General features: G+C 48.3%; 2 protein-coding genes across 14 annotated transcripts in view; one reads left to right on the forward strand and one right to left on the reverse strand.

Moving 5' to 3' along the window:
- The window catches only part of GATAD2B (GATA zinc finger domain containing 2B), a 102173-nt gene extending 93182 nt beyond the window's left edge, over positions 1 to 8991 (forward strand). For all 11 annotated transcript variants that reach the window (XM_001365285.4, XM_007481945.3, XM_056816418.1 and 8 more), the window contains 4 exons: positions 773 to 975; positions 1991 to 2101; positions 2533 to 2650; positions 3220 to 8991. In XM_001365285.4, coding sequence (XP_001365322.2) covers positions 773 to 975; positions 1991 to 2101; positions 2533 to 2650; positions 3220 to 3353 — 566 coding nt within the window. In that variant the 3' untranslated portion in view covers positions 3354 to 8991. The remainder of the gene's footprint in view (positions 1 to 772; positions 976 to 1990; positions 2102 to 2532; positions 2651 to 3219) is intronic.
- On the reverse strand, positions 4652 to 26579 carry LOC100019802 (immunoglobulin superfamily DCC subclass member 3). 3 transcript variants are annotated; one of them, XM_007481941.3, is made up of 14 exons: positions 26116 to 26576; positions 23210 to 23530; positions 22820 to 22964; positions 22610 to 22740; positions 19306 to 19443; positions 18952 to 19110; positions 18103 to 18268; positions 17693 to 17943; positions 12624 to 12788; positions 12326 to 12514; positions 12063 to 12170; positions 11691 to 11820; positions 11116 to 11239; positions 4652 to 10917 (listed from the first exon to the last, which is right to left on the reverse strand). In XM_007481941.3, the coding sequence occupies exons 1-14, from the start codon at positions 26156 to 26158 to the stop codon at positions 10888 to 10890; spliced, it is 2100 nt and encodes a 699-aa protein (XP_007482003.2). In that variant the 5' UTR covers positions 26159 to 26576; the 3' UTR covers positions 4652 to 10887. The 3 variants fall into 3 exon arrangements, with proteins under 3 accessions (XP_007482003.2, XP_056672384.1, XP_056672385.1); XM_056816406.1 differs by having other exon boundaries at positions 18952 to 19443; positions 26116 to 26579; XM_056816407.1 differs by having other exon boundaries at positions 4652 to 11820; positions 26116 to 26578.
- Between the last annotated feature and the right edge of the window lie 891 nt (positions 26580 to 27470).

Below are 27470 nucleotides of genomic sequence, written 5' to 3' on the forward strand. Positions count from 1 at the left end.
GTGAAGTAAGAAAAGAGTACATCTCAAGCTTGGAAGGACAACCAGTGCAAAAGTAAGAATATGAAAAATTCATGGTATATGTGAAGAATAACAAGAAAGTCAGTTTGGCTGGTCCATAGAATTTAGAAAGAGGAATAGTATATATGATTGGGAAGGTAAGTTTGAGCCAGATTGTGAAAGGCTTCAGAAATTAGAGAAACTTGTCTTTGATCCTAGAGGCAAGAGGGAACAAAAGTAAGGCTCCTTCAACAAAGAAGTGATATTCCCAGCTGTGTGACCCTGGGCAAGTCACTTGACCCCCATTGCCTAGCCCTTACCACTCTTCTGCCTTGGAGCCAATACACAGTATTGACTCCAAGACGGAAGGTAAGGGTTTAAAAAAAAAAACAAAGAAGTGATAGTTAGACTTATGCTTTAATAATATTACCTTGGCAACAATGTGGAGTGTGGACTGGCAAAGAAAGAAGATGGTTGTAAAGAAACCAATTAGAAGTTTATTTAGAAGGTCTTGATCAATGACACATGTAAAACCCAGTGGAATTGCTCATTGGCTACAGGAGGGAAAGAACATAATTCATGTAACCATGGAAAAATGTTCTAAATTAATTAAATAAGCAAACTTCTACAAAGTTTATTTCAATAGTCTGGAGGAGAAATGAAATGATGTGGCAGTTTGGATGAGAGAGATATAGGAAATAACAGTTTGATGGAGACAGCACAATAATAGGGAGAATAGGTAACCATACTAACCATTTTCCTTGGTGCCATATAGGCAAAGGCTGTGCCTCACTTCTTCGGGTGGAGCCCTTTGTATGTGCTCAGTGCCGCACAGACTTTACCCCACACTGGAAGCAAGAGAAGAATGGCAAGATTCTGTGTGAACAGTGCATGACCTCCAACCAGAAGAAGGCCCTAAAGGCTGAGCATACTAACCGATTGAAGAATGCCTTTGTCAAAGCCCTACAGCAGGAACAGGTCAGTGACCTTCTCTAACAGAGCTGTAGAACTTTCATCATCTAACACTAATTGTGTTAAATCTATTCCCTGTTTTGTTTTTATTCTTGGTTGGGAGGTGAGGGTGCTGCACTGCCTCTTTATCTTTCCCAGTCCTGTTTGATCTCAGTGCTTTGTGAGGCAGAAATGGGTATTGTTTGGGGCTTGGAAAGTTTGAGTCTTTCTTTCTTTGACCTTGTCTCTCCTTATAGCCTAAATGAGCCCCTTCTGCTCTCTGACTCTTTCTTCTTTGAGAGAGATTTCCATATTTTTCCAGGGTGAGAAAGAATAGGATATATGCTTTGTACCTTGAATATTTTCCTTCAAAAGAAGTGGTCATTTATAGTCAACAGTGAAGGGAAAGATGTTAAGAGAAAACTTGGATATGAGCCAAATGGTCTTTAGAGAGGTAAACCTATCTTAGATTTTTGGAAGACATCTCGGGCTCAATTTAACAGCAATAAGTTTAGCACCTCATAGAGTTTGGAGGCATGCTTCCTTTTCTACCTGTCTTATTTAGAATTCAGTGAATGAATGTCAAGAAGGAAAGTATACAAGTGTCAGAGACGAAGCCTTCTCTTTTTCATCTTTCTTTCTCCAGACTCTCTTACTTTGTATAGTCCAATTCACAGGTTTGCCTGAAAATGAGGCTTCAGTATAGACAGAAGTCAAAAATGACTTCCTACTGACTCACTAGCTCTAATTACACCTCCCAGCCCCAGCCCCTTCTACTCAGTTTTGAGCAGCTATCTCCTCAAAAGCAGCACCAGAAGAGAGAAGGGGCCTGTGGTCAGGCAAGGCAGCAAGATGGCCACTTCCCCAATTTATGTCTTTTGAGAAGGGGGAGTCTAGCATGCAAAATCTTTTTCCTTAAGCCAATTGGTGACATTTAGTTTGTTTTTTGATGTGGCTTTTTTAGAAGGGCAGCAAAACTCTTGAGTTACCTAGTTAGGAGGTTGATTGTGTTCTGTTAAGTTGATATGTTGGCTCCTGTCAGGAAATTGAACAGCGACTACAGCAGCAGGCAGCCCTCTCCCCTACTACGGCTCCAGCTGTGTCCAGTGTCAGTAAGCAAGAGACCATCATGAGACATCATACGCTCCGGCAGGTAAAAATCTTTTTCCTCTTTCATGACCCTTTATTTTTCTGTACTGCCTGTCCCCCCCTTCCCCCACCCCCACCCCAGGCACTATAACCAATTATATATATATTATATATATATATATATATATATAATATAACCAACTATATTGCAGAATTGACAAATACCTAAGATTTCCAGTCTTAGCCAAAATGGAAATAGCCTCATATCTTCTCTTTCCAGAGAGCTAGTGCATTCAGTTACCCATCTCCTTTAGTGTAGTATACATTCTTGGCTTATGCCTAAACCATTAACACCAAAGCAAGATCAAAGATGAGATATTTATCCTTATTCTTGAACTTGCTCTATCCCTTGAGATGGTAGCCTTCACACATGATCTTGATTTCTCACTTACCATCCATTCTACACATTCACCTGTTGTCTTCTCATTCTCATAGGCTCCACAGCCCCAGAGCACTCTTCAGCGTGGCATCCCTACATCTGCCCGCTCTATGCTTTCCAATTTTGCACAGGCACCCCAGCTGTCTGTTGCAGGAGGCCTCCTTGGCATGCCAGGTAAGAGAAAGGAAAAAGAGGGTGTTGGTCTCTGATTTGCCCAGAGGAGCAAACCAGTGCCACAGATCTAAATAGCCCCCTTGAGTAAAATTTTCCCATTTGTGCACAAATGCCCCTTTGACGACTTACTTTAGAGCTTGCATAGGCAAGTAAGGAGAAGCTGGATGGCTCAGAGACAATTCCCCCAACCCAAGACCAAAAATCAAGATGGAGCTGACCAAAATCCATGCCTTTGTCATGTGTCTCTCTTCTTTCCCCTGTGCTTCCACTTTTATCAGACATCAAGCCAAACTTTTCAGCCTCTTTCACTACCAGTTTCCTAAGTAACTGTTTACATTGTTTCCAGGACATTACTCACTATTCCAAAGTAAAACTTTGAGTTGTTTTTCTTCTTCTAGAATCTTTGCACCAAAAGGGAAAGACTGCTGCTAAAATAAAACGAAGTCTAGACTGACCTCAGGCAGGCCAACATCAAACCCTTTTGCCTGGGAGAGGTGGGGGTGAAGCACAGGAGGAGGTGCTCCCTCATCCCTTAACAGCTGTCCTCCTCTTTTGTCTCCTGGGTTTAGGTGTCAATATTGCTTACTTGAACACTGGCATCGGGGGACACAAAGCACCCAGCCTGGCAGACCGACAGCGGGAGTACCTTTTAGACATGATCCCTCCCCGGTCTATATCGCAGTCCATCAGTGGACAGAAATAACGCCTATTCCATCTGCCCTGCCCCAATCCTGAACCCTCTGTTCCCTCCCTTTCTCCCTTTGCCCCCAACTTCCGTCGCATGCAGTGCCTGTACTGGTGCCTACCATACACGGAAAACAAAACAAAAAACAGAAGACAAAAAAAAAAGAAACCAACGAGAAAACACATACTCATGTCCTTCCCTGCCACCTCCCCTCTTTCACACTGCAGCGATCTGTTCCTCTGCCGCTCTTTTCTTCTCTCTTCAATTTTCTATGATAGTGAGAGGTGGATCTGCACCCCACTAGAGGTCAGAGTGAGGTCCCAGGGAGAATCTGTGCCCTCTGACATATGTTTCTGAAGCTTGTTTTTATGCTATAATTATTATTATTTTTAATGATGTCTTGTGTCCTCCCTTTTTGTTCAATGGACGGTTAAACTCTTTTCTTTCCCGTTTTTTTTTTCTTTCTATTTTGAACAAAGATATCCACTTGAGTGATAGGAGCATTGCAGTGGTTTTCTTCATGGGGGTGGGGCTCCAGCCAAAAGGCATGTGGTGACTAAGGCTGGTTAGGGGATGAATATATTTAATCAGTGGAGTTTAGTGACAACACAAGAGGAAGAATGGCACCCCCAGGCTCTGAGGCATAGAGTTTTGTAACTGGGAGGGGAACATTGTAGCTGAGCTCTGGGGAATTTGGGTCAGGTGCTTTAGGAGGGAGAAGCTTTAAAAACACGGCACCCATAGTAATAGTGAAAATGAAAGAGCATAGGCATGATTTTGAGGTAGGGAGGGCTGTGAACCTGTCCTAGCCCTTGAACAACTGGAACCAGGAGTAAAGGTAATCTTTGGCTTCATTGGAAAGATAGGAGTCTGTTTGAAGCCCAACTTCAGTCCAACAGATTTGATAAAGGCTTCCTAGTCTGTCCCTTCTGCCTGTAGCACCAGCCACATTAAAGGTGAAAGTTATTTTCTGAGCCCCATACAGAATTTGATTGACTGGGGACCTGGAAGCTGAAATGGGAGTGAGTAAATTGAGAAAAGAAAGGGCGGGGGAGGGGGGAGATAGTTACTGAGGAAGGAAGAACAGAAGGTATTTTTCTCCATGAAGGTAATCTGGCTTCTCTCCCTTTTACTTCCTGAATATAGAAGGGAAGAGGGAAGGAAAGGTTTCCTACCCAGGTAGGAAGCTCTATCCTAACCATACCTTTGGCAAATTTGTTCTTGCACCAAGCCAAATATCTCACTTCAAAACCAGCTTCAGAGGCTGCTTCTGAGATCTAAAGTTGGTTTTTAAAGTATTTTCAGAACTTTATTAGTTTTGTTTTTGTTTTGTTTGGGAATCGCTACTAATGTAGAAAATGAATTGAATTGTGCAATGTCATTCTGGGAATGGGGGGAGGAAATAAGCACCCAGTCTGCCCACCTTTTGGATTGAGGGGGTAGGGAAGGTGTCAGGCTTTTTTTTGAGGTGTACTGCCCTCAAACACACACACACACACAGACACACACAGAGACACACACACACACAGACACACACACACACACACAGACACACACACACACACACAGACACACACACACACACACACACCCTTCTAGCTCTAATAAACTGCCAGAGGTCCCCTAAATATAGCATGCCCAGAAGAAAGGCATGAGGAAGGAGTGTGCGATCCTGACCCAGCTTCCAAAAGCCAGCTAGGATCCACCTCCATTCCCCACCCCGAAAAAAAAGGCACTTTTAAAAATTAATAAGAGAAAGAAAGGACTACACATTCCCCCAAAAAGGCTTTTGGTGTTTGGAATAGGGCTAAAGGAGCTGGGACCAGGCTTTGGTCTTCCACCCACTCCTGACACTCCTGTGCCATTTCGGGTGATTTTACTGGCCCCACGGGCCTTCCCCAATTTTTTTTCTTCCTCCCTAACCCCAAAAATCCATTGAGCACTTAATAGAGGGGCAAAGATACAGCCTGTGTCTGGACTCCCTGGTGGTGAAAGGATCTGGAAGCTAGAAGCTAGTAACTGATAGTGATGGGGTTGTTGTTGCGAGTGTTGTCTGATGGGGTGTGTGGTACCCCCTGACTGTAAATGGGGTGGGGGTGGGGGGGAATAGTGTTGGGTGGGCTCTGGGATTATTTTAAAATTCTATATATATATATAAATATATATTCTTACATCTTTTCTTTGCTCTCTGTGCTTTGAAAGCACTGGATGAATAGTTTGGTTTTGTTTTTCTCTCTTCCACAAAATTGGAAGGTTTTGTTTTTTTTTTAATGTTTTTCTTGTGTCATCTTGCCATGTGGCATGTCTCTCTAGCCTCTCCTTCCCCTCTCCATCTTCTACCCTGACACAAACACATGAGAAAGTGCCATTTCTGTCATGTATCCAACTCCCCCAGCCCAGAGGTACAAGGTGCCCAGGTGTGTCATTTGAGATTAAAAGTAAGGAAAAACGAATGTGCAATACCATGTGGCGGGTGGCAATCCCAGCTTTGAGTTTAGCCTCCTACCCTAAAAACCAGCCACCAATATTTTGGCCTTGGAAATGGGTGTGTAAGGTGATTTTGCATGAAGGCAGGCCTGCAGTCTAGTACCTGCTTCCAGGGAGAGGGAAATGATGTGATGTGGTGGAAGGAGTACAGCATGTCTTCCCTCCTTTCTTCTTTTCTCCTCTTCAAGATCAAGCTACAGATGCTGCTTATTGATCAGAGAGGTCTGTGATTCTCTGCTTATTAGCTGAGGTTTGGTTCTTGTTCCACTGGTCCCTGCTTCCCTCTCCACCCCCAGTCCTCCAGAGGTTAGTGTTGGGTGGATGGCCCATATGGTCTTCTGAATCATGGTAAAGTGTTAGCCCTCTGCCTCTCCTCCCCTTCCTTTCCCCAAAAAGTCTCCCTTTCATCACTTGATTCCTTTTTTCTCTGTTTTCCTCTCCCAAGCCCCTTATAACTTCCCATCACCACTTCTGAGTCCCTAGAGTCTGTCTAACATCCTCATGGACCTGGACTTCATGGATGCTGAGCTGAGGTTCTCCAGGCAGGACAGCCCCATCTTAAGGAAGGGGGAAGATGCGCCTTATTCTGGGACTATTTTTTTCATTCTGAATCCCAGAGCTCAATGTGGAGGTAGCAGGAGGGCTTCTCCTCACACTCATCTCCCAAGGTGCTTGGGGGAACTTGGGACTGGCAGGCTATATACAGTGCCTGCTCCCAAAAAGCTTGAGATAGGATGGGGGCAAAGGGCCTCCAGTGGAATGTGGGAAGTGAGAATTGAGGCCCTGTTTTTATTTTGTCATTGACCATAGCATCCAGTCCCCCATTTGTCCCTCAGATATGTCTTTTTTTCCCCATATTTTGGATGTAATGTATGGTAGAAATTTCCTCATTCTCATCTCTCTCCCCTTTGCGCTTTTATTCTTTTTTCTTCTCTCAATTCCCTTCTTTCTCCTCCCTCCTATTTTTCTCAGTCTTTTTTTTTTAAGATGCAGATAAGTGTTTTCCTGCTTTGGTTTCCTTTCCTTTCCCTTTTTAAAGGAATTAGCTGTAGAACTGCTTTGTAAAGATGCTTCTTGATATTTTACTTTTTGATCCCTTGTTCCCATCCTCCCCAATCCTAAAAGCATAACCCTTCTCCCCTCCCCACTCCTGCCCTCTTTTCCCAGCCCAGGTTCCTTCTCCCTCTCCCAATGAGATCTTCATTAGCTTATGATATTTGCTGCCGAGATGTTATAACAAGGACTCATTCGTGTATATAAGCTATTTCTTGATCCATTTAAAAAGGAAGAATTGTACATTGTGTAGAAAAAAAAAACATGAAAAAAGTGGAAAAAAAAAAGCCCTAGCCATGGATATTGTGAAACTGTGTTACGTCATTTTGTACTGTGCCCGTTTGTGTATGATCCGTGCAAAAGGGTTTCTGGGGGTTAGGAGGCAGGGCTGTGGATGATGGGGCAAGGGGATAGGCCAGTTTGGTAGCTGGCTCCCCTGAATCCCCACCCCGCTTTGGAGATGCCCCCCCTCCCCCCCAACTGTGCCTTGCCTCCCCACCCTGGAGCAGCCCCTCCAGGTCACCAGCACTGCCTTGGCAGAGCCCTCCCCCCACCCCAGCTGCCCCACCTCCTTTCCCAGCATTAGGTTGACACTCTGGGGGAAGTGTGGGGGATGCTGGGGGACTGGGAGGTAGCTGAGGAACAGAACAGTTCCCAGGGGGCATTGAAACCAAGTATTATGAACTGTAATTGTATTTGCACTGTTTTTTTTCCTCTGATTGCATCAGCATATATACAATATACCTACTATATAACAAACCACAGTGTCAGATTTTCTTACACCAGAGATCTCTCCCACACCCCACACCCTAAAAACATTATCCAGAGGAAAGAACCTGGGCTAATTTGCTTATGAAGGTTGGTAGGGGAGGAAATGTGGGCTAAGTAAGTAGGAAAAAACTCTTCTAATTGTCATCCTAAGAAGGTTACATATAATTCAGTACCACATTCAGTTGAGCACTACTAACACTTGTGATCAGTATGAATTGAGATGAAGGCCTCAGCTGAGCTAGGAAGCACATGGCCCTTGCTGGAGTGGGAATGGGTGAGGCTGAGCAAAGAGAGCCCCTCGTATAGAGAAGAGTTATAGTGATGAGAAAACCGTGAAGAGGGAGTGAAGAGATGAGTTCTAATTTTGATTTCTGCATCTAACTTTGGATAAGATTATAACAAGTTTGGCCTAGATTGATTCCTAAAATTGGTTCTGGCTCTGAGAGGTGTGTTCCATTTTGACCCTTCCCAAATACCATCTTAACAGGAGGGGAGGGAAGAATAGGTTAGAATGAGATAAGCCAGGAAGGAAGAATCTGGTGATATCTCCCCCCCCCCCCCCCTTCAAGTTGGTGTCTCCTCAGATTGGCAGCAGAGTTGATGGCCAGAATGGTAGTGATCTGATCTCTTTGAAGTGAATCTTTAGTGCCCAATGAGACACAATCATCCACAGGAATATCTCCTCTTCCCCCGCCACCAGCCTTGGAGATGGGTATACATACCCTTAGTTTCTATTAGAGCTGGCTGTGATTTTCTTGTACAAGTGTCTCACTCTACTGCCCCACTATCAAAGTTGAGACCACAGGACCTTGGATGCTGACTCCATATTAGAAGAGAATTAGGCAGGTATTGACACATCTTTTCTTCCTACTTCACCCCTTAGATGACCAAGGTTCCCCACCCCTCACCCCAAAAATTGCAGACTGAGATGCTTGTCTACCTTTGGCTTCCTCAAGTTCTTGACTAAATGATGTCTGGAGGCAGTGGGTGGGACATGTGGTTGGGGAGATGGGGTGGGAATTGAAAAATTAGGAGATGCCCTTATGTGGGGGCAGGCAGGAGGGAGGAGCAAGACCCTTTTGCACAACTCTAAGTTTCCTTATTTTGCCTCTTCATTTTTATTTTCTGCATTGTGTTTGGGAAAGAAATAAGACTAAGACCAATAGAAACTGGTTTTCAAAAGAACAAATACACCCCCATCTGTTTCAGATACTGCCAAGCGCTTCTGCAGTGACAGATTCAAATAATAAGCTAATTTTTGGAGAAAGGATTAAAAGAAAAAAAAAACTTTGTAATATTTATCACTTGCAAGCTATGTTTAATAAAGAAAGGAATGGTTTCTAAACTTTCCTGTGATTGATGGTTTGGGCATGGGGATTGGGAGGGTGGGATGGGGGCAGTAGCTTCGTGCTATCCAGGAATATGAGGGAAGAAACTTTGTCTATATTTTGTCTTAATTTTGTCTAGCCTTCTCTCTCCATATTGTCTTTTAATGTCTGGTAAGCAAAAGGTGAAATTCATCCACTCTCCTACACCTGCCCTATTTACCCCACATCTCCCTCCTGCCTTATCTTCTTAGTATTCACATTCTCCTTTTTGAGTAACAATATTGCTTTCTGTCAGAAAATACTTTGTTGGAGTAACAACACAGAGGAATTGCAATAGTATGACAAGTCTCCCCGAGGAGAAGATATCTCCTCTGATCCCAAAGTCCTATTAAACCAAATGTAATTCAGTCCTTGGTATCTGGGAAAGAAGAACCTGTCTTCTTGTGTTGTCCAGTGCTCCCCAAACTAAGAAGGGAGTCAGTTGTCACATGCAACCAAGGAGCTAACAGTATTACCTTATTCCCTATTTTAAAACAACCAAAAAAAAAAAAACCCTGATGCCTCACCCTCCAAAACATTCCTTTTAGAAGCCTTGGAGCATAGACTTGACTCTTAACTGTGTTCTCCATTTCAACTTTTATTTCCAACAAAACTGTAGCACCTGGCTAACCCAGAGATATGGGTACCTTCATGAAATTTGGGTATTGACCCTTCTCAGCTGTCTTTCCAGACTGCCTCCACACCATTGGAGTCAAGCTGTTTTTGCTCCTGTGTTGGAAGGTGTGTGGAGTGGCTTGGAGTTCCTAGGATTGGGTTTGTTGGAAGTTTTTCATTGGTACTAGCTTCACTCAGCAAAATCTATGAGTGTAAGGGTTGGGTAGGGTACACTCCTAATCCCTGGACGGTTCCCCCTGTCCATCCTACCCTAAATTTTTTGGCTTGATACTTGGAGGGTGTAGAAAAGAGGATGTGGAGACTTTGGCTTTGGGGAAAATAAGGATGTTTGGGAAAGGAAGGGCTGCAAAGGCTCCTTTATGTCCCTAAAACTGGTACTATTGGGGCAGGATTGGGAATGGGATTTTTTCCCCTGGGAGGAGCTACCCACAGCCCCCTAAAAAACAAACCTAACAAACTAAATTCTCTGCTTTCAAAAATAGAAATCAAACGGGAGTGAAGGAAGGTAAGGGCCCAAAGAAAAGGCCCCTGCTTTGGATTATGGGTCAGGATAATACCTTTTCCCCACAAACTCCAAACCTCCACTGAGGGTTTGGAGTGTTTTTGGTTGCTTAGAGAAGATGTGGCCTGAACGTATGTGGGCACACACAATGACTAGGCTCTGTTTGGGATAAATCAGAGGTAGGTCATTAAAAGATTAAGCACCTTAGGCGACTGGCTGAAGCATTGGAACTGCTAAACAGAGAAAAGATGCCTGTGTGTCCAGGTCAGAGAACTGACTCATCTCCCGAATTTAATCAGAAGAGGAGAGTGGAATAAAAGTCTGACTGTAGTATAGAGAGGAATGTAACAACAGAGCCCCTTGCCCCATTTCTCCTTATTTGGGGGGGACCCCTTAAAGCTATACATCTTTGGGTAGAATCGTATTTGGATTGAGACAGATTCCAGTTTGGGAAAGAAGGACCTGGGCAGGAGTTCCTGAGAGAAACTCTCACCTGAGAGTTGTTTGGTTTGAGAGTATTTGGGGTGGGGGGAGAGACATGGCCTAGCCCCCAGAATTCCCCTGTCACTGAAGAGGAGGACTGAGTGGAGAAAGGAGAGTGAGAAAACTTTCTCCTCTTCCCCCACCCAGGGGCTGAGGTAGCTTTGGTTCTGTCCTGATTCTGGAAGTAGGATAGAGTGAGGTAGATTCTTTGGTGGTTCCGGAGTTTTTCAGCATGGGCAGGGAGGAAGACCCCTTAGGCTGCAGACTGTTGCTCCACAGTGACCTAGAGGGAAGGAAGCAAAGTCCCAAGGTTTCCATTCCAGATGACCTGTTCCAATTCCCACCCAGCAGGGTTATTGTGAAGATTGAATAAGATATTTGTAAAGCATTGAGCCCAGTTCCTGGCACATAGCAGAAACTTAATAAATGCTTATTCCATTCCAGCCTCTTACTCTCCCTGGACTACCAACCACCTAATTACCTGGGAAATGAGCTCGATCCTCTCTCCAGGCTTTCCTCCACTCTCCAGCTGGCCTAATGAGGCCCTGTCAGCAGAGCTTGGAGGCACTGCCCAGTGTTCCCCGGACCCTTTCCTACAGAGGAAACTTAAAACCAGATGGAGAGAGGGTTACCTATAGCTTCATCTCCACTGGTTCCTCCCCACCCCTTGCTTCACATTTCTTCTGACTCTAAACACAGAACAGAAAGTGTTTTCCCACTTCCAACTCCGTAGAACATACCCGACACACACACACACACAGCCTACTGGAACATACAGTGTTTTAAGTTATACAAAGTGTTTTCCTCCTTTCAACAAAACCCTATCAAGGAGGTAGGACAAATACTGTCTTACCTATGAAGACCCTCAGAGGTGGTGAATTGCCCGGGATTACCTGATGCGTCCTTGTTGGAGCCGGACTTGGAACCAAGGTCTGATGACTTCAGGTCCAGTGTTCTTTCCAGCAAACCACCCCACATCTCAATAGCTTTGTTTTATATACTGATGTGGCTCTACACAAAGCATCTCCTCCCCTCCAGCCGCACCCCAGGCCTTACCTATGGCGCCACCCCAGGAGGAGGCAGAGCAGACAGATGATGAGGGCAGCGAGGCCCACGTGGATGCCCACGACTACCCCAGGCAATGGGCTTTCCCCATCCTGGCCACAGGGACATCCAGCCTTGGGATCTGTGGACACAGGGTATCCGTCCCTATTAGGGTGCCTGACATGGTGGGGTAGACCTTTCCACTCCCCCACCCCTTTACTGACCTCACCAACAGCAGTAGTGTGTGGCAAGGGTTTTCTTGGCAACTCCCAAAGAATATGAATAGAGAAGCTCTGCCGGCCATGGTGTCCTCCAGAGGGGAACAAAAGCACTTCCCTCCCTATAGCAATGCCCCAGCCCCCCGTTTGCTCGGGCTCTACTTACCTGTGTCCGATGTCAAGGCATCTCGCAACGAGACAAACCGGACCGTGCTGTTTCCATCCCCATTTCCATTGAAGGCCTGAAGCTTAATCTCATACAAGGCAGCAGGCTCTGGAAGGAAAGAAATGTTCCAGCAATAAGAGGAGAGGTCACTGGGTCAGCTGGGGAAATGTGGAAAGGAAATTTGGGCTTTCAGCAGAGCAAAGATGGCACACTGTTGGGCTGGGACACAGCCAAGCCTTTGGTGCCTGGGAGTTGAGTCTCACCCAGGTCCGTGTAGAGGAAGGAGCTGGCACTGCTGGCCAGGAGGAGGGGTCCCTCAAAGTGGGCAGCTGGCAGCTTTCTGTGGAAGAGCTTGAAGCCTTGGATGAGCCCGGGCTGGGGAGGCAGCTCCCAGGAGGCCTGCACTGAGGTGGCATTGAGCACTTTGGTGGAGAAGCCAAGGGCCGCAGGCGCTGCAAGAAGACAGGCTCGCTGAACTGGGACATCTCATCAAACTGGGGAGAAAGGAGGAAGCTCTAGGCCTGGGGAGAGTTGGGGAGGACAGACTCTGAGTTTACCCACCATTGCCCATGGTGGTGATGTGGACAGGAGGGGAGTCATGGCTAGCACCCTCGGCAGAATATGCCCGAAGACGAACGGAATAGGTGGTAGCTGGGTCCAGGTTGGTGAAAACATGTTCAAAGGTTCCTTTGCTCACTGCCTCCTGCACTTCTCTGCCAGGCGGTTCTGAGAGGGATAGAGGAGTCACTTGGCACCTGTGTCTGACCTTCCAAGCTTCCCCTTTATTTGCCCACCACCACTCTCTCTCAAGACCGTCCTCATCTCTTTTGCCTCTACCCTTTTTCAAAGCTTTGGCAATCTCACCCACTCCCATGGCTTCAGTTCACTTTCGAAGTTAACACTTAAGACTAATATTCAGTCCAATTCTAAACTCCAGACCCACACAGAGGCCTTTTGCCTCCCGTACATCATTTGACTATCCTACTGCTATCTCAGATTTACCATGTCCCAAATGGAGCTCTTTTCTTCTCCCCTGCCCCTTCCCCTCAAAAACAAACAAACAGAAGAACTCTAGACCTCTCGTTTGTTTTTCTGATTGTACCACCAGCCCCAGAGTCATCAAGGCTTAAAATCTGAAATCCATCTTTGACTTCTTTCTCCCTCGTTGCCCTATCACCTGTTAATTCCTCCCCGCATCATCTCCCGGGACACTGGGATCCTGTCTGAACCGGGCAGTCTTCACACTACGCTCCTTACCTTTCCACCGAATCCTGCATTCTGCCCCTTGAGCCCTGCGCTCTTGAGAAATGAGCTTTTACTGACTTTTGTCCAGAACCAGACCTCCATGTTACTTCTTGGCCAATTCCAAACCATACACATGGCAGTACCTCCTCCTAGTTTCCCTTTGTGAGTTCTCTTCCCCCATGAGAACGTTAGCGTTAACGTAAGGAGAGAAACCGACTTGCTCTTGGTATTCCTATCCCCAGTACTTAGCACAGTGTTTGGCACAGAGGAAGCACTTAATAAATACTTCTATTTCATCATCCATTCATCTTCATTTTTACACACACTAATGCCACTCTAGTTCAGACATTTATCACCTCTGGCCTGAACATCCTGATTCCAATCTTTCTCCTTGGAGAGCCTTGTGTTGTCCAGGGAGTCAGGAAACCTAGGTTCAAGCCTCACTTCAAACATTAACAAATTGCCTAATTGTGTCCATACTAATTCCTAATTGACTAATGGTCGGGTCTTCTTCCTCCTCCTCTGTAAAACAGAGCTAATGAAATTTGGATTACAGACTTCCTAAAATTGTCAAGAGAAAAGTGCCTTATACACCTGAAAGTATTCTTAGTATATAGTCTGTTTTCCTCTAGTCCACCCTTCAGAATCGCCATAATTCTTTTCCACTTAAAAACCTCCAGTGGTTTCTTAGTTCCCCAAGACATTCCCCTAAATCAGGCACTTCAAGCCCTTTCCAGTATGGCTCCAACCTACATTTCTACCTATATTTCATCAAACTGCTCCCTTTCCGGTCCTTTACATCCAGACAGACTGGATTATTTTTTTCTTCCTCAATGATACAATCATAAATTTAGAGCTTGAGGAGGTTTTAGAGATTAGGTTCTCCGGGCTCTTCATTTTAGAGATGAGGAAACTGAGGGACAGCAAATTGTCCAATAGTGGGGGCAGGTTTCAAACCTAGTCATCTGACTTCAAGGCCACCGCTAATGAAGATACTGCACCAGACCATCCACAGAGTGTCCAGCACTCTCTCCTATCTCATGAATTTGCACAGACTGTTCTCTAGGACAAGAATGCACTCCCTCTTTATCTCTGTTTGAATTTTCTTCCTTCCAGGTCCAGGTCAAGCGCCATCTCCTTCCTGTTTCCCCTTCACCACCCTAGCTGAAAATGCTTTCTTTTCCTCAAGTTTTCCTAGCAAATGTTGTTTAGATCTCTCCTTTTTTGTATCCTACATGCTCCCTTGAAGGCAGCAGTTTCTCTTTCTTCCACTTTCATCCTTAAGGAAGGGGCATCAAAATCAGTGTTTGTTGAATTTCATTCAGAAAGCTAAACTGCACAATGGGTAAGAGAGATGGATCTATAAAAGAGGAATTCAATTGCAAGCCAGATCTAATTAGACCTGATCAGTGACAAGTCCGTGGTACACAGAGGGAAGGGTTGGAAACTAAGACTGGGAAAAGTAGGTTGGGGTGGCTCTGTGGCTAGAGAGTCTGGAGTCAGGAGGGACCTGGGTTCATATCTGACTTCAGACACTTCCTTGCTGTGTGCCCCTGAGCAAGTCACTTAACTCCCATTTGTCTAGCCCTATTTGTTCTTCTGCCTTAGAACTGAAACTTAGTATAGATTCTAAGACACAAGGCAAGAGTTTAAAAAGAGAAAGCAGATTGGAGTTTGGATAATGGAGGGCCTTAAATGACATACTAAGGAGTTTGGTCTTTGTTCTGAAGGCAGCAAGGAGCTGGTGAAGAGCATCTCACTCCTCATCCTTTCTAACATTTGACACCGAACTACCTTTTTTCTTGGATCTCTCTCTCTCCTCCCCCCTCTCTCCCTCTCTTTCTGTCTCTCCTCTCTCTGTTTCTCTGTTTCTGTCTCTTTCTCTGTTTTTATGATACTGCTTTCTTGGTACTTTTCTAATAGGTCTGACTATTTCTTCTCAGTCTTCTTCCTTTTCAGTCTTCAGATCCTTCTTTGCTGGATCATTACATGCCCTTTTCTGTGAGTGTTTCCCAAGGCTTTGTCCTAAACCATTTTTATCTTCCTTCTATACCTGAGGTCTGTGAATTTGTTTAAATGGATAACTATTTCAAAATAAATTCTTACCTCCACACTAAGGGTTCTTAACCTGAGTTCAGTGAATTAAAAAGAACATTTTTTAAACCGTTACCTTCCATCTTAGAATCAATACTGTGTATTGGCTCCAAGGCAGAAGAGTGGTAAGGGCTAAGCAATGGGGTTCAAGTGACTTGCCCAGGGTCACACAGCTGGGAAGTGTCTGAGGCCATATTTAAATGTGAATTATATATATGTAGATATAAACTGCATTTCATTACAATTAATTTCCTTTGCTCCCTTATGGGTTTCATTTTATGCAATTAAAAAATATTATTTTGAAAAAGAGCCCATCAGCTTCTTCACCAGACTGCCCAAGGAATCCATGAAATGAAAAGAAGGTTAAGATCCCCTGTAATAGTGTCTGCGCAGTCTTGGCAGCTCACAGGTTTATTAATGATCATCTTCGTGCTGAGGGCTCTCAGAGCTCCGTCTCCAGTCCTAGCCATTCTTCCTGACCCCTGGGCTTGCGTCACAAATGAACGATGAGCTTTTTGAACTAGCTGTTCTGTAGACACGAAACGCAGCTTGTCTGAAACACCACACGTTCTTCCCCAAACTCAAATGTCCCTCTCCATGGAGGGCCAGCCATCCATTCACCCTTCCAGCCTCTCAGGTTCCCCTCCTGGGCATCATCCTTAACTCCACCTTCACTCTGCCTCCAGAATCCATTTCTCAAACTTGTCCTTTCACCTTCTACCATATTGGTTGCATTCCTGCAATTCCGCTCCTTCTGATGGGTCTCCTTTCCCTCAAATCTCTTCCTTCTCTTCACACGGCTGCCCCAGCGCCTACAGTGCGGCTCTCCCTGTAAACCCTCTGAGGCTGTCTGTCGTCTGTCTGTCTGTCCTTCACAGACTGACTGACCCACAGGACTCCCTTTCCTACATGTTACCTAAACAAACTGGCCTTCCGTCCCAGGGTCGCCCTTTCTTTGGCCCGGAATTCATTGTGCTCATTTGTGGCTCTGGGAATCCTTCTCTCTTTCAAGCCTCAATTCCCAGAAGCCCTTCCTGATCCCCACAGATGCGAAGGTCTCCCCCATCCCCGAAGCATCTGTTTTATACACACCTACACGTACGCACGTTGTTTCTTCTGGCTGAATTATAAACTCCTTGTGGCCAGACACCCGTTCCCTTTTTGCCTTTGTATCCCCGGTAATTAGCCTAGTACCTGGTCCCTAGGCACTGTTTTGATGATTTTTTTTGATTGATTGACTGTTCAAGTGACACAGAATTTCTCATATGGATAACATCATCTAGTACAACCTCATTTTTATAAGTGGGGAAACTGAGGCCCATAAAGGAGAATCATTGAATTTCAGAGTTGAAAAGGACTTCAGAGGCTGTCTAGTCCAAATTGCATCTAAACTAGAATTCCCACACTAATATCCCAGACAGATGATATACAGCCTTTGCTTGAATGCCTCTAGGTAAGGGGAGCTTATTACCTCTGGCCCGTTTAACATTTTCTTAAACACTTATCTTCTGCCTTAGTGTCAATTCTAAGACAGAAGGGCAGCAAGGGCTAGACAATTAGGGTTGTCACATAGCTAGGAAATATCTGAGGCTAGATTTGAACCCAGGGCCTCCCAACTTAGCCTTCTATCCACTCTGCTGCTTTGCTGCCCCCTGTTTAATTTTGGGGTGGTTCTAATAGTTAAGAAACTTTTCCTTAGGGGGCAGCTGGGTGGCTCAGTAGATTGAGAGCCAGATCTAGAGCCAGGAGGTCCTGGGTTCAAATCTGGCCTCAGACACTTCCTATCTGTGTGACTTTGGGCAAGTCACTTGACCCCCATTGCCTAACCCTTACCACTCTTCTGCCTTGGAGCCAATACCCAGTATTGATTCTAAGACGGAAGGTGAGGGTTTTTATTTTTTAAAGAAAGAAAGAGACTTTTCCTGAGATCAATCCTAAATTTGTCTATCGGGTCCCCCTGAATCATCTCTTCTCCTCTAGTTCCTTTAACCAATCCTCCTACGTGAACTTCACCATCCCTGCTAGCCCCACCGGGACATCCTCCCCTTTGTCAGCGTCCTTCCTAAAGGGCGGCCCTGGGAGCGGAGCCCAGGATTCTGATGAGTGATGGAGGCAGAGAAGCCCCGGATGGTGTCCCTGCCTGCGCTCGGGGCTCGGACCCTGCGGGCTCAGGCCGACGCTCCGAATGGCCCGAGGAGGTGGCACTTCTAACCCGGAGCCCAGGTCTTCTCCTTCCCAGAATTACTGCTGTTCCCCCTGAGGCGCTCTCCCGTCCCTGCCGCCCTGCCCACCTCCCTCGGGCTGGAGAAGCAGCACGTAGCCGATGATGCTGGGCTTGTCCCGGGCAGGAGGAGGTTCCCAGGAGACGCGGACCGCGGAGGCGGAGAGGGCAGCAGCCTGCAGGCCTTGGGGAGCGGGGGGCGGCTCGGGGGCCCCCGTCACGGCCAGCCGGGCGCTGGCCTGGTTGGAGCCCGCGCTGTTCTCCGCCACACACTGGTAGATGGCTTCATCCGCCGGCGTGACGCCGGCCAACATGAGCGTGCTGGAGGAGAGACGGAGACGAGGCGGCGCGTTCCACTGGGGGCCCTCCTGCCTCTTCCTGCGGGGGATGGGGGGGGGGGGACTGTGTGGGTCTGGGAAGCGCGGTGGCCGGGGTTTGCTTTGGGCTAGCCGTGGTTGTAGTGGGAGGCCCCGTATCAACCTGTTGTTGTGGGTGAGCCTGACGTTCTCTCCGGGGCTCAGCACCTTCCCATTCTTCAGCCAGATCAGCCGGGGTTCGGGAACCCCCTGGGCCACGCAGGTGAAGATGGCGCTGCTGCCGGGGGGCTTTGACACAGACTGTGGCCACTGGACAAACTCTGGAGGGGCTGAAAAAGCGGGGCGCTCTGAGAGGCGGATACCCCGTCCCCGGCCTGCCGGCCTCTTTTCCTTTTCCCCAGGCAGCCTTGGGGTGGGAGGCAGAAACTGCTCGAGGACTCCCTGGGCTCTGGGGCGGTGTTCCCATCTGAGAGGGGAGGAGGCCGGAGGCCCAGCTGTCCCTCCAGCCCCACCCAGGCTGTGGGAATCGGCTGGAGCTCCAGCTGCTGCATTCAGGGCTCGGCCTGCATCTCATTGCCCCGGGTGCCCATCCATCACTTTCGCAGACTGCTGGCCAGGCTGCTCTGAGAGGTCAGGGGAGCCAAGGGCTCTGCAGGGCCCCCCCCCCACCTCTGCCTCTCTCCTCCCACCAAGGCCGGCAGGCAGGCAGTGAGCCAAGGAGCCCACAAACTTGAGGTTGCGAGACCCAGAGGTTTGGGCATCCGCTTCGCTCCTGACTGAGGTCACAGCTGCAGGGGAATAGCAGAAGTTGCCGTCTCTGGGCCACTTCCAGGTTTATAAAGCACTTTCCTCAACAGAAGCTGCAATAGATGGTGGCTTGTCCAAAGTCAAAGCCGGGGTCAGAGCCCAGACCGGAGGGCGGGTTTCCTGGCTTCACTCCGTCCCCCGACCCTTTACGGAGCCTCTTGTGCCCCTCCACGCCGCCTTCCCCTGCTCGGTTGGCCTGACTCACCCTGCACCAGAAGAACCCCCTGGGCCGTTCTCCGGACCCTGGTGCCCGGCCGGTTTGCCGCACAGACGTATACTCCAGAATGCTGGACAGACACATCGGAGATCATCAGGTTCCCGGTCCCCAAGACCTGGATTCCTTCCACCCCAATGGAGCGGCCGTCTGGAAGAAAGGGGACAGGGGGCTCAAGGTCACCATGACAACGGATAGCCCTTTCCCAAGGGGGCAAAGGCCTGGAGGCAAACGGAAAGAGGAGAAGGCCTGGGAACTGTGAAGGGGGGAGATTTGGAGACCGCAAAAGAAAGAGAAAAGGGAAGTGGGAGAGAGGGATCCTGATCATCAGCTCCCCACTGTTACCCAGGCGACTCCAGGAGACCAGGGGGCGCGGGTGGCCTGTAGCAATGCACTCCAGCACAGCCGTCTGGTGAACGGTGAGCGTCAGGTTCTGAGGCCCCGACAGAATCTCTGGTTCCTGAAGCAGCCGAGGGGGAGACACTGCCAGGAGAGTAAGGGATGGAGTGAGGGAGCCGAACATCTTTTGTCCCATCCCTTTTCCCAGGGCCCCCATCTCAGGGCATCTTCCTGCCCTGCCCTCCAGCCCCCCGAGATTTTAGTCCTTCCTGTGGTTCTTGCCCAATATCCAAACTGGGGTGCATCTCCTGTGGCTCAAAGCAAGGAGATGTGGAGAGAAGGCACGAGGACAGTAGGAGGTGATGGAAACTTTGACTGAATCCCTGAGCCAGGCCCAAGGAAGGCTGATGGAAAGGAGGAAGAGAAGAATGCAGGTACAATGGGATGCTGAGCCATAAGGGGAGATTCCAGCCCACAGGAAGAAGCCCCAGCCTTGCATTCCATGGGGGTGATGGAGGTGGAGGGGACTTGTTCCACCTTATTTCACTTTCACAAGTTACTTAAACGATCCTTAAACATTCAAAGCCCATCAGGGCAACAGTATTTATACATAAACATCATAATATGTAAATAATATGAATATACATAATTATTTTAAACCATATTCATATTTTCAATTCTTTCCCCTTCTTGGTGAGATATGCTAACATAAACTATTACTACCTGTGCGTAAGGTAATCCTCATACTTGCCTTAAATTTGCTCCTTTTAAAAAAAGTGTTTTTTTTTCTTTAAACCCTTATCTTCGGTACGTACAAAACTGTGTATTGGTTCCAAGGTTGAAGAGTGGTAAGGGTGAGGCAATGGGGGTTAAGTGACTTGTCCAGTGTCACTCAGTTAGAAAGTGTCTGAGGCCACATTTGAACCTGGGACCACCCCCGCCTCCCAGCTCACCCCTTCTCTGGACTTGACTCTCAATCCACTGAGCCACCCAATTGCTCCCAATTTGCTTCTTTGAGCTTCCAGAACCTTTCATCTCCTGAAGAAAGTGTTCTGAATTGGGGGTTCTGGATTGGGGTGAGGGAGTCAGCCCACCTTCATTCATTCCATCCCATTTACCACTTTCTGGTCCCAAATGTGTGTTTTGCAGTGGACCTAAGCCCTGGGAGAGTGCATCTCCCAGGACTCTACAGCAACTTCCTCTGATACATCCTTCTTTGACTACCTTCCTTCCCTTCCTCTCCCTATCTTTCCCTCCTTTTATCCTTCCCCACACAATCATATCCTCTGGAAAGGTCCTCATCTTTTTAGTCTGTGTTCAGAAACTCTCTTCTCATTTCTCCACATTCCCTCAGTAACTTTCTCTCATCTTTCTCTGGGAGTTCACAGCCCTGAGCCAGCCCCGCTATCCCAGGTATGGCTGGAATGATGATCCCTGCTTTATTTCCAGGGCTTTCCTTTGGTTAAATGGTAGGTTCAGTTAGTCTAGCCCTTGACACTTCCTGGCTGCGCAGGGAATCACTTACATCTCTCTGAGCCTGGAAACTTTTTTAAGGACAAAATGCACCAAGGAAATCAGCAGCTTTAAGGCAGTGAACCTCCCAAAGACACCGAGCATTTCGTTGGCTCTTGTTGGCGGTAGAACACTGTTCAGATGTATCCAGGGAACGGTCTATGATTCTTGGATCCACTTCCTGGGTCTTCACTGATGCCTAAGAGTCCACTCAGCCTCTTTACTTTGGGATGTTTCCCCCTAAACACTTCACTGTGTACTTGCCCACATGATGAAAACTCTCCTACCCACTTAGAGGCTCTCCAGATCTTTCTACAAGTTATCCCTGCCAGGAATGTGGCATCATCTGTAGATTTCACTGCATTCTCCCCACTTTGTAATTTACAAATGCTTTGTTGAAAAGAGTTCTAGCATCATCTCTAAGGAACTTCACTCTAACTCTTTTCTATACAGGGAGTGTCCATTTATACTATACTTTTGTCTTTCCTTTTATTATATTTCTTTTTATTCTATACATATTTTATACTCTTCTATATTTCAGTTTCCTATCCATGGCAAAATACTTGTCCTTCCCACCCTGCAAAAAACAAAACAAAAGAAAAAAAACCCATAGTGACTTAATTTTCAAAATACTCTGCAGTAGAATCTTGTCAAGGGCTTTTTGAATGTCTAACTAGATTATATCCACTGGCTTTCCTTTATTCACATGCATATTTAGCTCCTTGAAGAATTCTAATAGATTAGTTAGGCATGATTTCCCCTTATAGAATTCAGGTTGCCTTTTCTCCACTAGAATGTGGGTACTTATTCAGTGATTCTACCCTTTATTAGAGATTCCATCGGTTTGCCTGATATGGAATTGTGGGAGAGTGGAGGGAGCCTCAGCACAGAGGGACGTTCGAGGTCCATAGGACTCTCGCCTCTAAACCTTCAGGGCTCTACTGAGGCCCCGGCTGCAGACACCTTGACTTCACCTATATCCCTTCCCTCAGTGACCTTCTCCTTTTTACAGCCTTCCCACATCCTCATCCACAGCTCCTGCTAACGTGCCCAGCCCCTCCGACTTCCAGGTCAGAGGAAAGCACCATACAAACACACATACACACACACACCACAGAAACACAGTTACGTGCGCCATGTTTTCTCCCACAGCCAGTCACATCTGTGAGGTGAGGAAATTGAATTCGATTCCTTCTAGATCAAAAAGGCTACATGCAGGGGGCAGCTGGATGGCTCATTGGATTAAGAGCCAAGTCTAGAGCTAAGAGGTCCTGGGTTCAAATGTGATCTCAGACAATTCCCAGCTGTGTGACCCTGGGCAAGTCACTTAATCCCTATTGCCTAGCCCTTACCACTCTTCTGCCTTGGAAGAACCAATTGGCTCCAATGCCCTGGAAGAACCAATTGGTTCCAATGCCTTGGAACCAATACACAGTATTGATTCCAAGACAGAAGGTAAGGTTTAAAAAAAAAAAAGAATAATAGAGGTGTAGCTGGGTGGCTCAATAGATTGAAAGCCAGGCCTAAAAATGGGAGGTCCTAGGTTCAAATCTGGTCTCAGACCCTTCCCAGCTGTGTGACCCTGAGCAAGTCACTTAACCCCATTGCCTAGCCCTTACTGCTCTTCTGCCTTGGAGCCAATACACAGTATTGACTCCTAGACTAAAGGTAAGGGTTTAAAAAAAAAAAGCAAAAAGGCTACACACACTCCTAGTTATACAGCCAACATCTCAGGCGTTCCCCCACTTCTGCCTTGGGTGTAGGGGGGCAGCACCCCCTTATTTTCACTCATCCTTACCGCTCAGTGCAAGTTGGGCCTCCTGGCTGTATCGAGTATTGGCTACATTGCGTGCCACACATCTGTAAGTCCCTACATCGGACTGCCCGACATTTGTGATCTGTAGGATGCCTGCAGGAAGTAAGGTGAATCTGACAGAGGAGAAGGAGCAATGGTGAAGGCGACTCTCTCCCCATAGTGCCCTCCCGCCTCCAGCTCCCACGCGCTCACCTGTGGTGGGCAGCACTCAAGGCAGTGCGGTTGTGCTCCCAGGAGATGGTCGGCTCGGGTACCCCTCGGATCAGGCACTGGAAGCGGGCCACCCCTCCTTGTTCTACCACCATGGACTCGGGGTGTTGGTGGAATCGAGACAGACCTGCGAGGCCGAAGTTCAGCCGCCTGAACCCCACCCTCCAGAGCCCTCTCCCCCGAGCCACCCACCTTGCCCCGTGGCATGGTTTTGGCCCCCGCCGCCTCTCCTTTCTCCCTGGGGGTCTAGAACCCATGCCAAGAGCCCCTTGGATCCGTCCCAGCCAGGGAGCCCTTCCATTCCCCTTGCTCACACCCGTGGAGGTATCCCTTGTGGCCTAATGCCTGCCCCGGCACGCCGGGGCCACTCACTCGCCAGCTGCACCCGGGCTCGCCGGCTCACCAGCCGTCCGTATCGATTTTGAGCCACACAGTTGTACTCGTGGACGCTGGCGGGAGGTAGGAGTGAACCCTGAAGGGCCCGGTGGGTGGGGAACCCTCCGAGGTGCAGAGATCCATCTGGCATCAGGGTGGCCCCACTGCTGTTTCCCAGGGGGGTCCCGTCCCGCTGCCAGGAGATGCTGATGGGTGGCTCTCCTTCCACCTGGCACCTCAGCAGCAGCGGGTGCTCTCTCAGCGCCACCACGTCCCCGGGCTCCTGCACGAAGGCCAGCTCCGAGCCTGTGGCCTCACCTGGAGGGAAGGGGCAGGCCCAGGGGTATGGCAGGGTCCTTCTGACCAATCCCACCGTCCCCTCAAGCCCCCCCTCCAAGTACGGCCCTCTCCTAGGGGAAGCCAAGCCGGCTGGGCCTTAGTTCTCCCTCCCCTGGAGGCTGGCCCAGAGAAGGTGGAAGAAACCGAGGCTCCAAAGGGACCGGAAGTTCTGCCTCCGAGGGAGAGGCACGTGCAGATTCCTAGCTGGGGAGAGAGCGTGGGGGGAGCTGGCCGAGGAGGTCTGGGCCGAGGAATTGGCACCTGAGAGCAGGGGCGGGAGGGAGGAGGCCGGGATGGGGTACTCCTGGGGGGAGGAGTTGGATTTAAGGCGGGGGAGGGAGGGGCGCTGGGGCCGGGGCAGGGGCTCCAGCGGAGTCTGGGCTTGGGGTTAGGGCTGTCTGGGACGGGCCTTGCGGCTGGGACTAGGGACAGAGGACGGGGAGCTGGGGCTGGGGCTCGGCGGACCTTGATTGATGGCCTCTTTCAGCCGGGCCCTGGCAACGGGGAGGGGGCGGGGCGGGCACAATGGCAGGGTCAGGGGCCGAGCCGTGGGCATTGTGCTCCCCCCAGGGACAATGGGGCTGCTCCCCTCCCTCCCCCGCCTGCCCATCTGCCTGTCTGCCCACAAGGTCAGCTTCCCAGGACTCCCTGCCTCCCCTCCTCATCCCCCTACCTCACTCCTATGGAGGCAGTGCAAGGCAGGGCCAGGGTACCCCCCCCCAACACCACTATGTAGAGGAGCACAAATACACACTCACACAAGGCATGTCCACAAATCCTAAAGTTCAATTTCTTTCTTTTTTAAGCCCTCACCTTCCCTTAGAAGCAGTACTGTGTATTGGCTCCAAGGCAGAAGAGCGGTGAGGGCTAGGCAGTAGGGGTTAAGTGACTTGCCCAGGGTCACATGGCTAGGAAGTGTCTGAGGTCACATTTGAACCCAGGACCTCCAGGCTCTAGGCCTGGCTCTCCATCCACTGAGCTGACCCCCAAAACTCAACACTCAGTTCCCACAGTCGCACACATGAGCAAGCCCAATCCCATCTACAGAGTGTAGCCAGGTACATGCACTTAATTCAGCAAACACCTGATAAGCACCTACTGTATACAGAGCACAGTGCCAGGCACGAGAGGAGATAACAAAGTTTAGATAAAAAGTTCCCTCTGCCCTCCTGGACCTCCATTCTCGCACATCTGTCCACAAAGATAGAAACAGAGGACGGAGGTGTACCTGATCTCCACTTGGATTCACAACTAACCAGACACAAAGACTGGCATGCAAGTGAAGAGACAGAGGATATCTGAAGAAGAGGCAAGTAGCCAGGAACTCATCATGAAACTGGAAGCCCAGCGGTCCCCGTCATCCCCCCCCAGTCCCAGGCCTCCAGATCTTTCTCTTTCCCCAAAGACCTCTCTCCCTCTGTGCAGTCTGATCTCTGGGGATGGGCATCAGGAAAACCCAGGGATCTGCAAGGTGAATTCTTCCAGCTAGTCTGAGCTGGCTCTTCCCAAACCTTCAGCTATTCCTGCAGCTATTATTTCTTCTTTTCCCACTCCTGAACCCCTCAATCTGGGTCCCCTTTTCCTCCTATCCTTCCTACACTCCTGAAAACTCCCCAAGTATATCCCCTGCTCCATCTTCTCCTGCCTTTTACCCTAATCCCAGAACCCCAGGATAATGCCATCCTTTTGCTCCTCTCAGATTTTCCCTTTTCTTCCTCCCTGATTTTTCCTTTACCTTCAATCTGCCACTTCCTTTTTCCCTCTACCTCCCCTCTACTGTGTTCTCCATCCTTCTTCTATTGCCATTCCCAAATGCTCTACTCTTCTTCCTCAAACCTTTCCTCTCACAGGGCTCTCCTTCAGCAATAATAATAATAATAATAGTCTATAGAACATTAAACATTAAAAAATAATAGCAAGATAGCAACTTGTTCCCAGATTGTTTCTATCTGACTACACTGAACAGGATGAGTTCGAGATAATACTTTAAATTATCACATTATAATTACAAAGAGCAATTATTTCATCTCCCTGCTCTGTAATCCAAAGAACATTAAGTATGAAAGAATAATAGGAAAGATAGTGACTTGTCCTAGGACTGTTATGATCCAAACTCCTATGATGAGAATGAGATTACCATTAATAACAATAATACATTTTCAACCATTAACAAATATTTGTTGGCAAGCACACTTGTTGGCTGAACATTAGATAAGACACAGTTAGTTACTTCTGATCTTTCTTCCCAGCTTGCTCTGTGTCCTGCCCTTTTCCCTTTCCCCTTCATTTCTTTGCCTTTCTTTCCTCTTCATTTCAGGTCTCATTCACCTCGTTTTCTCTTTTTTTCTTTACTCGATCTTTCTCACCATCCTTCTCATCTCCCTCTTTCTTTCCTCCCATATCTCTCTCCTCCTTCCCGTTTTCTTCCTTTATTTTTGATCATTAACTTCATTTTCTTCCTTCCCATCAGGCCCCAGCTCTTACTATGCCTTCTGACTGTACCCTCCTTACTCCCCATTTCTGGTTTCATTATGTCTATCTGCTCCCCAGATTCTCCCTCTTACCCCAGTCCTGAAGTAGCAGCAGTCCAAGCAGCCACAGCCCCATGGTCCTGGCCCTGCTTCGGCCCCCCTCCTAGTCCCCAGGCAGCCACTGCCTCCCCCTGCCAGCCCTGGTTCTGCTGCCTTCAGCTTAGAGAACCTTGGGCTGTGTGTGCCCACACTTGGGGGAACACCAGGGGATAAAGGGGAGTTTCTAGTCTTGCTCCTTGGGGCCCGGGGTGTGGAGGGGGGCCGAGGTCTGGGAATTGGGGCTAGAGGCTCCTAGCCTTCTGTCCGTCCTCTCTCAAGCAGTATCTGTCTCTGCCTTTGGTCTCATGCCTTCCACACCCCCCTCCCCATTCTCTGTCCCCTCCTCCTAGAGCTGGGACCCAGACAGACAATTGGGGGAAGGAGGGAGGAAAAGGGAGGGGGCTAATGGGAATGAGGTAAAGTTGGGGGTTCAGACCCGCCTCCTCTTGCTCAGCCTCAGGAACCCCACCCTCTATCCTTCCTAGACCCGCCCCCAACTCCCTCTTGAAGTTTTACAAAATTGAAGTAAAGAAGTGACAGCTGAGAACTCCTGGGTTCCCCAAGCCCACCTCTCTACCTTTTAAAAAAGAAATTGGGGAGTATCTAAGGATTTGGTATGGGGGAGTCCTTGGGAAGGTGAGTCTCCTAGGTCCCCTCCCCATCTAGTCAGAGCTGCTGTCCCGGGTGCTGAGTTGGATGATTGAGGTGGAAGGCCAGGAGTTGATCCCATTAGTCCCGTCACAGCCCGGCTATCTCCCCCCCCCCCCCCCCCCCCGCCACCCCCTTCACACCCTCATAGTATCACTCTCCAAAGCTGTTCTTTCCATTCTTGTTAGGACAATGGGCTGGGGCCAAGCAGGGGGCCGAGAGGCGGGAGCTGGCAGGCTTATGTAAGGAGGGGACCCAGACTCCTTGCACATAGACCCCTGCTTTCCCTTCCCCCACCCTCACTTCCCAGGGAAGAGATAAGAAGGAAGGAGAGCCAAAGCTTGCCCAAACCTTCACCCCAGAAATCTTGGGGAGGAAGGAGCAATATTCCGTGGGATTGGGGTTAGGAGATAATAGCTCAAGCCCAGAAAAAGGGCTTACTCTCTGCAGGACCCATCACCACAACTCAGGCAATTGCTTCCTTTCTTCCTTCCCTTCCTCCTTTCCTCCCCAATTCACCCTGCCTCTACTGTCATCTACTGCCCTGCCCTAGGGAGATAGTACTAGAAGTGATGGAGACCTCAAGAAACCAAATGATGCTGGTTCGGGTGAGGAGAGGCTTGCAAGGCGAGAAAGCACAAGAGTTTGCTTATTAGCGGAAAGATGAACACAAAGGCCCCAGAAATCCTGTCTCTTAAGCC

This window comes from Monodelphis domestica, chromosome 2, assembly GCF_027887165.1.
Source record: "Monodelphis domestica isolate mMonDom1 chromosome 2, mMonDom1.pri, whole genome shotgun sequence".
Classification (NCBI taxonomy): domain Eukaryota; kingdom Metazoa; phylum Chordata; class Mammalia; order Didelphimorphia; family Didelphidae; genus Monodelphis; species Monodelphis domestica.

Bases quoted from the DNA above. Each gene is read 5' to 3' on its own strand.
- LOC100019802 (XM_056816406.1), bottom strand. From the start codon at position 26,158: ATGGGGCTGTGGCTGCTTGGACTGCTGCTACTTCAGGACTGGG. The intron at 12,515-12,623 runs GTGGGTAAACTC...GTCTTCTTGCAG, and splicing joins CATCACCACCATGGGCAATG to CGCCTGCGGCCCTTGGCTTC. The intron at 10,918-11,115 runs GTAATTAGGTGG...CCTTCCCTCTAG, and splicing joins GGATCGAGCTCATTTCCCAG to GTCACTGTGGAGCAACAGTC.